Consider the following 10,638-nt stretch of genomic DNA (forward strand, 5'->3'; position numbering starts at 1 on the left):
AGTGAGGTCTCATCAGCTTGCCCCTCCTTCCTTGCCTCCGACCCTCTTTTTGCCCTCACCGTTTCCACGGTGCTTTTTACCGACTTTCGTGAGGTATCATCCTCACGCTTTCGCTTTTCAGCCTCCTTGCTCCTTTGTGCCCTCAGACGGACAGGCATCAAGTGTAAGAGACAAGGAGAGGTCAGTAACTGACCTGAAGGTCGTTGGCCTAGAGGCTTTTACGCTGGCCTTGATCGCCGGTCTAAGCCCCCAATGAATCGGGCAATCCTTCTTGACTCTGGTGTCACAAGATATGGCACCAGGCGTGACATAGTGTTAAAGCTTGTCAGATAAGCTGACAATCCAGGTTTGTCATCACCAGTGAGACAAAATCTGCCTCAATCTTCTCAACTCGTGCTGAGGGCAGTAGTTTTCTTTTATGAGGGTAATAAACTCCCCCATGACATCTTGTACAAAGGCAGACTTACCTGAAGCCTGCACCAGAGCTCTCCACACCACGCCCAGGGCCTCGCCCTTGAATGACTGAGACACAAACTTAACCACATCCCTCTCAGCACACCGCTGATGTCCACAATCGTGTCCATCTCGTCCAGCCAGGTGATACAATCAACCGCACCCTTCTCCCCTGTAAACTCACGGGGCTTACATGATACAAAGTATTTGTAGGTGCAACCCTTAGCGCTGGACGCATCAGTATATTCTCTATCGCGGTGAACGCTGTGCTCAGTAGACGAATGCTTGTCGTCATCTTTCTTGGGTTCAGAGGGTGGTTTGGAGTGTGTCTTTGGTTTAGAGGGTGGTTTTGACACAGATCTGCCTTGAGACTCAGTATTTTGACGATCAATAGCTGCCTGGACAGCATTGTTGATCAGAGCCTTTAGTTGTGCGCCTGTCAAATGTACTGACGCATTGTCATAGTCATCTTCATTCGTGTGGCTGTTCTCTCCGTTGGGATCCGCCATTGTAACTTGAATCTGTTACAGAAGATAACAAAATTTTAATTTAGGAGATTATTATATGATTGTCTTTTATGACAATTTGTCAACCATGGTACAGAGACCATATTCGGTTAACTTATTAGTTCATTACATATTAGGATCTGAGTATGTCCTACTTCAACTATATATAAATAGTATAGGCGGCATAAAGCCTAATCATGATGATGTTTTATGATATTAGCCGAGATTTCAGAAAATCAAAGGCATAGAGAGTTGAACCATAGTTCTTTTATCTCTTTTTGACAGAGAGTCATAGACTACTACTGCCTTTTGTCTTATAGGACAATTATTATGGCCCATAGGCACTACACCTCTAATGGATGTCTTAATATGGTTGGCCCGTAGGCACTACATCACTAATGGATGTTTTGATAATATTGGCCCGTAGGCACTACATCACTAGTGGATGTTTTAATAATTCTGGCCCGTAGGCACTGCATCACTAATGGATGTTTTAATAATACTGGCCCGTAGGCATTGCATCGCTAAATGGATGTCTTTATAATACTGGCCCGTAGGCATTGCATCACTAAATGGATGTCTTTATAGTACTGGCCCGTAGGCATTGCATCACTAAATGGATGTCTTTATAGTACTGGCCCGTAGGCATCGCATCACTAAATGGATGTCTTTATAATATTGATCACCTTTATTGGTGATTCAACCCACGATCTATATATCATTTAGTTGGGTTTTGAAATCCTCAAAGGATTGTTGTATAAGAATGACGTGCGTGATTATAACGAATCATATCTGCCATGAATGTTAACATGCGTACAGAGGTTAACAGGGAATCAGAATCTTTTCAGCTAGGTCGTACCATCTTGACTGATCTTAAAAGACCCCAAGCTAGGTTTCACCCCCTTAAGATTCTTTATTAGGCAGATCAATATAAAAGGAATGGTTTTGATTTATTTTTATATCTATTAAAACAAACTCATAACATACATTCCAAATTCTCAAATACAATTACATATTGCCCTAAACGGGTCTTTCAAATAATACATACCTCCATAGAGGTTTTTAAAATAAGTGACAAGTCCACGCAGGGACTAATATAAGATAGGTGTCCATGCAAGGACTAAAGATAAGTCCACGTAGGGACTGAAATACGATAAGTTGTCCACATAGGGACTTATTTCAAAATAGAAATTACATTCGTACTACTATTAAGGGCTAGTGGTCACGTTTCTTCTTTTTGCCCTTTAGTAGATTCGCCAAGCCCTTGAGAAATCCTCGGTGGCTTTTCTTTTCTTCCTCGAACTCTCTCTCCACACGATCTAGTCGATGGAGTATTTCTTCCTGTTCAGGAGGAGAAAAACGTGGTTGTTGCGCTTGATGCGGAACGGGAGGTCTGGGAGGTATTGGATACCCATGAGCTGAGTAATCCGGTGGCCCCATGTTTCCATGTGCTCCGTCAGGGTAGCGCGCATTATATCTAGCCGACACCACATATGGGTCGCGCTCATAGCCATAGTTGTATTGTGCTTGTGATGGTTCAAACGGGTTGTAACCCGTTGGACCTGTGTAAGCTGGTATGGGTTGGTCATACCCAAAGGGTGGCGAATTTCGTGCAGTAGGTGCGGAGTTCGCTTCTTGTATAGGACTTGAAGGTCCTTCTTCTTGTAGCGGCGGATAGTGGCTGCTACTAGAATGTCGAGGAGTGCTGAAGTGGTTACCCCCTCCTCCTCGTGTAGACATACGAGCATTGGTCCTCCTACGCCTCGGCGGATCAGGTATTACTGGTTGTGCCGGTGGCGGAGGTGGTGGCGTAACTGCCTCAAAGCGTGAATCCTCAGAGGGATCCTGTGGATGTCTCGGTTGCGATGTCTGATGAGATGGTGTGTTGTACCACTCATGTCGGTCAAACAAGGCCATAAAGCTGTCTGGTCCTTGATACTGCGGACCATGATATGAAGATCCATCAGATACTTCTATCGGATGCGTGGGCGTACCACGAGCTGGTTCAGTTGGATCCTCATCTTCCTCCATGGGATCTTCAGAAAAATGGTCTTGTGGTCCTAGTGGAACAAAACCTGAAGGTTCCTGTATGTAGTCAGCCGGATTAAACTGAGCTACGTAGTACGGACTAGGGTCGTCGTAGTTCCGGTGCGAAACCGAACGTTGTAGAGGTATGAAGGAAGGTTGTGGGTTGTTGGGATTATTTTCTGAATCTGGCCCAAAGGAGTGTCGGTAGGATGGCGTCGAGCTGTGCGAAGTGGAATGCCTCGCTGGTTCGTAAAGATCTCTTCGTCGTTGTGGCTCTTCGCTTCGTGTCATCGAAGGATGTCTTGTACCAGATGGTCCAGCCTCGCTATCGTGATGTGTCACGATTTCTCCTCGGCCTCTTCGTCCCCTTCCTCTTCCTCGGAATATAACAGGTGGCATTTTCCTGCTCCAAAACTTATTAAAAATCAAATCGAAAATAAAGACAAAAAGGAGTATTAATCCGAATTTGTCCTAAGTTATTGTCTAGACTCAAGTATGTGCAATTGTGTCACTGAGATTAAACACATTAGGATAGTGTTTAATTCACTCAATGTTGGCTCTGATACCAACCTGTCACACCCCGAATTCCACGTGTCTCACCGGTGGGCCCGGTGGGGGATTACCGTGACGATGTTGGCAACAATATAGTCAAACCACACAATTATATAATGCACAGCGGAAGCATAAGATAAATATAAAAATTTCAACCTCTGATCATAATATCAATGTATTACAGAGTTGAATATCCACAGTGGATCGAAAATAAAAGTAAGGTATTGTTCCATTAGATACTGCAATCAAGCTTGCGAGGCTTATCCCGACGCTAGGGAGCTAATACCAGCCAATTACGTTTAGGTACCTGCACTTAATCTTTTTTTTTGGGGAAAATACGTCAGTTTACACTGGTAAATACATTCAACTGACACATTTGAAAATGTTTATTAAAATTGATTTGAATGCACAAGGCACAAACTCTTTTATAACTTGGGAAAATTCATAATGATCTTGTGAACGTTTTACATGTTCTTTTATGCGTTCAGTAGCCCGGGTCGTGCCGGGTTAAAGATTTATAGACACACCACGTTTGCGTAAAACCGTAGTACAGAAACCAACGGCTACGTCTTTTAGTTTTAATGTCGACACTTTATACCGGGTGTACGCCTACACCGGGATGTCGATGGTCGTGGCCATTTCGTAAAATGATGCCAAGGATATCCGGGACAACGGTCATTAAACCCCCCAAAGGCTTATAAGCAACAAAACTGTTTAAATGAGCCGATCATATTATTTAGTTATCCACCTAAGCGATGGACGAATATAGTGCTCAATCAAGCGGTATTAATATACCGTAACCCAAGCCCATATAGGGGAAATAAGTCAAAAGTATTTACCTTTGCAAGTATTAATCCTTAATTTAGATCAAGTCACCGATAGCTTTTACTGGGGCTCCTAATCTGGAACGAAGGTTTTAATTAACCTCTTAGAATCCTAACGGTCCTTACAGTAGCCGTAGCTTAAACCGGTTGATTCCGATATATATAGATATGGTTAATTCGCACGAAAAGGCGAAAACCGAGAATGGAGTATGATTTGGACCCAACAAGTTCAGAGACTTGTTTCATATGGGTTTATAGTTCATACTCTGGATTTTGGGGTTCAAATAGTATAATTTGACCCGTATCGGCTATTGCACGAAAACTAGTTTCATGAGCCGTACCGTGTGCGCGAATAGGCGAAACGGTTAACCATAAGAGTCGTACGCTTATTTCCTAAGTCAATATGCCTTAAAAGTATTTTGGTATCAGTAGGATACCTTCCGTAATGCCCGTAACGAGTTTAAATTATTATTATGCCCCGTAGGGGCTTTTCGGTCATTTTAAAGACTTTTAAAAAGGCTTTTCGAGTTCTACAGGAAATCTGAGTTTCCCGAACAGCTTATAAAGCTTAAAATACTTTATTTATTATTTAAAACCAGTGGCAACTGGAATCGGGTCAACAGACCTTGTAGAACTCCCGTTTTGGCCAAAAAGGGCATATTCGGTATTTACCGAACCGTAGCCATAACCGCAGGTTATGAGCAAGGTAAAAATTATTAAAAATCTTTGAAATTCCCAAAATATTATTTTACCACAGTGGGTAAAAGTTTTAGTGACGAAAACTTGGGTTAGATGGGCGTTATGCTAATTGCGCCGTTAATTGTAAAACTTTCTTAAAAGTGCGCCTTTTAGCATAACTCTCATTCTAGACCTCGGATTGACGTGAAACTTCAGGGACATGCTTATAATTTAATAAGCAAGGTTTTGGTCCGTTCACGTGTCCGAAATACTCGTTTTAATTTTAAAAGGCCGTTACGGTCAACTTTTAGGCGAATGACGGAAATAGGTAAAAGACTCGGATAACTCATGAACCGACCACAGAGGCGTATACCAACATGTGACCTGGTCCTAAGAGAGTCCTAAGGTATCTTTATACCTCACTAAAACGGGTCAGAACTGGAGTCAAAGCAAAAGTCAAACTTTTGCGACATTCGGCTCCGAACCGGTTCTATATAGTAAATGATCGATTCAAACGAGCGCAAACATGTTTATATACTTATTATCATGTTTTATGATTATCAAAACAGGTTCCATAACATATATATCACAGATTATGCTTAAATTGCTAAAATAGCTTTCTGTTGACTTTTTAACCGCGCGTTTGACTCGATATTTGACATAGTTAGAGTGGTGATCAGGGGGAACCATTTTAGAGGTTTAATACCCACATAAATACCAACTCATAACCATTTTTGATTCGTCATGAGACTGAATCGTTTGCAAGATATTGCAATGACAACCGTTAGTTACGACGGTTGCGTTTATAGGCTATAACTATGGAAATGTGAAACCAAAATGGTTATGAACGACTTACAGAAGTTAACTCTTGATGAGAGAACAGAAGGGAAAGCTAGAGAGCTCTTGAATGATCAGTTATAAGTGTTTTTGAGTTGTGTGATTGGTAATGCACAAGAAGTGGCTATTTATAGCCAAAGAAGGCCACTTATGATCATTACAAGCTCTACTATCAGTCCAGAGCTGATGGGTAGTTGTCCCCTAAATGTATGGGTCATTTGTAGGGTGCCCATGCCCCATAATTACATGCATAATCGTTCACAAGTTCCAAAAGCCAAGTAGTTACCATTTTTCTGCATCTGGGCACTTTACGCGGCCCGCATGGGAGATCCCATGCTTTTTAACGCGGGTCGCCTAAAGTTAAGAAATCAGGCGAGTTATAAGGGAGGCTCGCGGCCCGCCTCAACTTATGTTGAAACTTCACGCGGGTCGCCTAAGGTTATATTTTCTGAATTTTTAAATCTTTTGTCATGATTATCAGAATCGGGCCATTAATAACGAAATCTTTCGTAATGATTTGCCTGACCTTTCGGTTTTGAAGGGGTAACTTTGCGGTTTGGCCCTCGGTTATTTACCGATAGGGGCCTCGTGTTAATTACCCGCATTATTAAGTCCCCGGTTTATTTATTATTTATATTGGAAAGCCTTAACTTTCACTGTTGACGCTTTTAACCCTTCTTCTACGAATTCGATCGTAACTTTCTTGTTTCATATCGAAACTTCGCGAAATTCATATATATTATTTTAGTGTGGGTATACTACCGTTACAAAGTCTTGGGAACGTTAAAGGGTCACTCAGAGGTATTATTAAACATGTTGACACAGTTAACCCCTGTAGTTTGTAATCTCTCACTTTCTTTCGCGTTTTGTTTTTGTACGATCTATAATTTATTCGTTTGAAGGTTTAAGCATTATTTAGGGATACTATACAGTATATTTACCCTTGTTGACATTTATAACCCTCGAATTTATATACTTTCAAGGTTTGTCAAAATTAGTCCTTTATTTATTATAGATGCCACGTGTAATCAAATGACACGTGTTAACACATCATTGGACACAAAATTTCGAGGTGTTACAGGACACAAACGCAAAAAGAGATTGACTACTGCAGCACTCCGGTTCAACTAACCGGGGTGATCTATGATCATGCTGCGTGGGAAGCCTCGAAAAAAAGTAAAAAGGTAAACTGGATTTTTTGTTTTTGTTACTGTCAATAACACATGCTATAATACTTGTTTATGATGTTAGAAAATAATTACTGTACATGTAATAACGCATATTGGACAACAAATTAATAACGCATGGTTGGGGACTTCAGAATTTGACAGTTGGGGTTTCAAAAAATGAACGTATGCTGCTGCTGGTTTGGGCTGACATAAGTCTGGACTAAGGAAAAAATATATATGACTGTCAAATAGGAGGCCCATTAGCATAAATCTTGATGCCATAAAAAGTGCAATGGGCTTCTAATTTTATTTACTACCCACAAGTTTAAGCTGTTGGTCCAACTTTTTAGTAGTAACACATATCCTGATAATCACGCATGATATTAAATAAAAATGAAACTTGGCTTCTTAGACTGGTAATCACGCTTGAACTTTTTGAATGTCCAATTCCGCAGGTGTTGTTGAAAACAATGGACAATAATATAAAGAAATACATTTCTCTGGTTTCGGATATGAATAATCTCGTTAAGGGGGTAAAGGAGAAGTTTTTCTGGGATGTTGAAATTATGGAAAGGTGTAAAAAATGGAATGATGCGGTTAAAAATACAGTTTCTAAAAATACAGTTTCGATACCTGATGAAGTAAGCTCTGCTGGTGATGAGGTGGTTCAAAACAAAGTTGGACAGGGTGGCGAAACAAATCAAGAGTTAGAGGGCGATGGAGATGCAAGGGTGGAACATGAAAACACAGGGAAAGATAAAGGTATATAATAATTTCTCTTATTTGTTAATATTTACAGGAAATTATGATTAATAAAAACCAAAACGTTTGGGATTTTATAGGATGTGATGATGTTCATAATACCCCATTTGATGATGGTGGTATTTCGGACTCATGCCTGGCTGCCTTACAAACCATCGAACCAGGCGTATACAGGCAGACTACAGAAGGTAACAAAAATACGTTCATTACTAAAAAAAGGTACATTTTTTTAGCTTGTGATTACAAAAAAATTAACCAAATCAAACATAAAAACAGTGGCACAAGCAGATGTGGTAAACAACATGGACCAACCTGTAAATTTGGCAGAGTGCAGTCAGCAACAAGCACATAAACAGAATACAATAACCGACGCCTATGATAAAGAAAAGCCTCCGACAACATCCGCTGATGAACCTGATGAAGTGACCGAAGCAGAAATGCAGTCGGTTGAGACACTTTTAAAATTGGCTCCAATCCTACAAACATCAAGTGCAAGTAATCAAAAGACTCCTGTGTCAGCGAACACAAATAAAACGGATGACGAGAGGCATACACACCTAGTGAGAACGCGTATCAACATGATCAGGGAAAAGAACGAAAAGCGGATGGCAGAACTAGGTGACGCATACAGATCACCTTACTGCAACAGGGTAACCAACTTATATGAGCCACTTTTGGGACGTGACCAAACAATCATCTGTTATCTCTTAGCTCCGGTGGGAGATATTGGGTAAGATTTTTAACCCTAATAATTAGTTTAAAAATTTCATCTTTTTTTAAACTTTTCTTTGTTGGTATTAAAAAACAGGACATTGATATACAAGTCTGACAGTGGAGTCGAAACGCTAAAAATCATATTTGAAACCTTCCACCCATCGCAATACATATCATATGGTGGAATGGACGCATTTGTAGATGTTTTAAACTTTGAAGAGAAAAAAAGGGACAAAAAATCATCACCCTACAGGCTGTTCTTGCCAACTACAATATTGGTAAGTTTTTCAACAATAATCACGCAAGGTTGAAAATTTAATATGTTAATCACGCATGGTTGCATTTTTATATATTACACACCCGTGTATTAATGTTTAATGAATACATGTTTAATGTTACCCAACCATTCTATATTATAATCACTCTTGTTAACGCTTAAATGGAGCGATGGATTTTAATGAGAAAAATCACGAAAATTCTTGTAGCAAGACGAAATGTTTGAGCCAAAAATCACAGATAGTGATCGATTGAAAGTATTCGGACCAAGCGTAGACGATATATTGTGTAAGTATCAGGTGAAGAAAGTTGACAAAGTTGATCTCATCTTCATTCCAGTACTACTTTCTGATCATTACTGGTGCCTATGCTTTAACATGAAAAATGGAGATATCGAGTTAATAGATAACTCTAGGTATGTCGAATCGTTTACCAAACGCTACCGTGGACGCCCCGAAAAGCTGGTAATTCTAAGTAGCTTTTTATTATTATGATGAATAGGTACTAATATGATTTTTTATCGTGCTTATAGCGGAGAGTTCTAATACTATACCTAAAAGGCAAAATTGGACAAAAAGAGTGGATAACAAAGTTGGAAAAGGCAAAAATAATTCGAAAGGAAATGGATTGGAGAACTCTTCAAAACGGTTGTGACTGTGGTGTCTTCACTATGAGACATATGGAGACATACAAGGGCAAATCTCCATGGAATGCAGGGTTTAAAACGGAAGACCAAAAGAAGATTCAAGATTCACAACTACGGTTTTTGCGGTACAGGTATCTTAGTAAGATTGTATTGTCCGACTACAATCTTATAAGGAAAGAGGTATACGACAAAGCTACGGACTTTATGAAGAATTCGATACCCGCAGATGCTTTGCACGATCTAGATAGCAAAATAAGTAACAGATTGGATCAGTTCTTCAACCTCAAAAAGGGGAAACAAAATGAAAAGTCGTAGGACTACTATCTTGCTGTCTTTTGTTCCAAACATCTTTGACATGTTGGATTTTTTATTTTTATTTATAATTCTAATAATTTCTGGTTATAAACATAAACTACTCGGACATTTTCATTATTCAAACACACAACTTTCATACAAAATATAAAACACTTAGATAGACATGATTTCACACCCCATATGATTGACGATACATAATAACCATCAGAAATAAGTCTCTAAAAACTGGATCTTCAACTCCATAGAGCATCCTAAGACGGTAATGGCGTCCGCTAGTTGTTTTAACTGTTTCTCATCCCGCTTGCCAAGATCAACCATAAACATCATAGCCACCTCTTTGACACTTGAATCTGACATACCAGACAACAAATTCAGTATCTCTTCTCTCCTTTTCATGTTCTCTCTAACCCTATGAATGTTAGTTTCCAGCAAGTCCTTACAAGACTTGTCTTCAGCTATTTGATCCTCGATTCTCTTTTTTAGATAAGCACGCATACCAGATGACGAAGACGAACCACTCGATGAATTACAAGAATCTGCCATATTTTAAAATAAAAATTGAACGGATAAAAATTGAACGGTTTTCCAACGATATATAAAAGGGAATTGCAGAGCAAGAGGACAATATAAAATTATTGACCATGACAGCTGTTTTTTTTTTTTTTGTAGTTTTCTTGGCCCATTACAAGTACATATGTTATGTAACAAAAAATCACGCATGATACAAATTAGATTGCTTTTATGTAAAATCACGCAAGATACAAGTTAGATTCCTTTTATATAAAAAAAACGCTTGAAGTTAGGAAATCACGCATGTCCAATTTATACCGCAGGAATTAAAAAAAATAACGCATGCCCAAGTTTTATCCCGCATGAAG

The 10,638-nt window shown here is 39.6% G+C and overlaps 2 protein-coding genes across 2 annotated transcripts in view; both read left to right on the forward strand.

Annotated features, from left to right (window-relative positions):
• LOC110885937 overlaps positions 1-7,817 on the forward strand; it is a 17,580-nt gene extending 9,763 nt beyond the window's left edge. The window contains exons 6-7 of the mRNA XM_035980182.1: positions 6,960-7,062; positions 7,503-7,817. Of these exons, the coding sequence (XP_035836075.1) occupies positions 6,960-7,062; positions 7,503-7,817 (418 nt within the window). The remainder of the gene's footprint in view (positions 1-6,959; positions 7,063-7,502) is intronic.
• Positions 6,959-9,857, forward strand: LOC110943444. Its single transcript, XM_022185194.2, has 7 exons — positions 6,959-7,062; positions 7,726-7,809; positions 7,890-7,997; positions 8,086-8,539; positions 8,618-8,801; positions 9,009-9,263; positions 9,332-9,857. The coding sequence occupies exons 4-7, from the start codon at positions 8,112-8,114 to the stop codon at positions 9,758-9,760; spliced, it is 1,296 nt and encodes a 431-aa protein (XP_022040886.2). The 5' UTR covers positions 6,959-7,062; positions 7,726-7,809; positions 7,890-7,997; positions 8,086-8,111; the 3' UTR covers positions 9,761-9,857.
• The last annotated feature ends 781 nt before the right edge of the window (positions 9,858-10,638 follow it).

This window comes from Helianthus annuus, chromosome 2, assembly GCF_002127325.2.
Source record: "Helianthus annuus cultivar XRQ/B chromosome 2, HanXRQr2.0-SUNRISE, whole genome shotgun sequence".
Taxonomy (NCBI): Eukaryota; Viridiplantae; Streptophyta; class Magnoliopsida; order Asterales; family Asteraceae; genus Helianthus; species Helianthus annuus.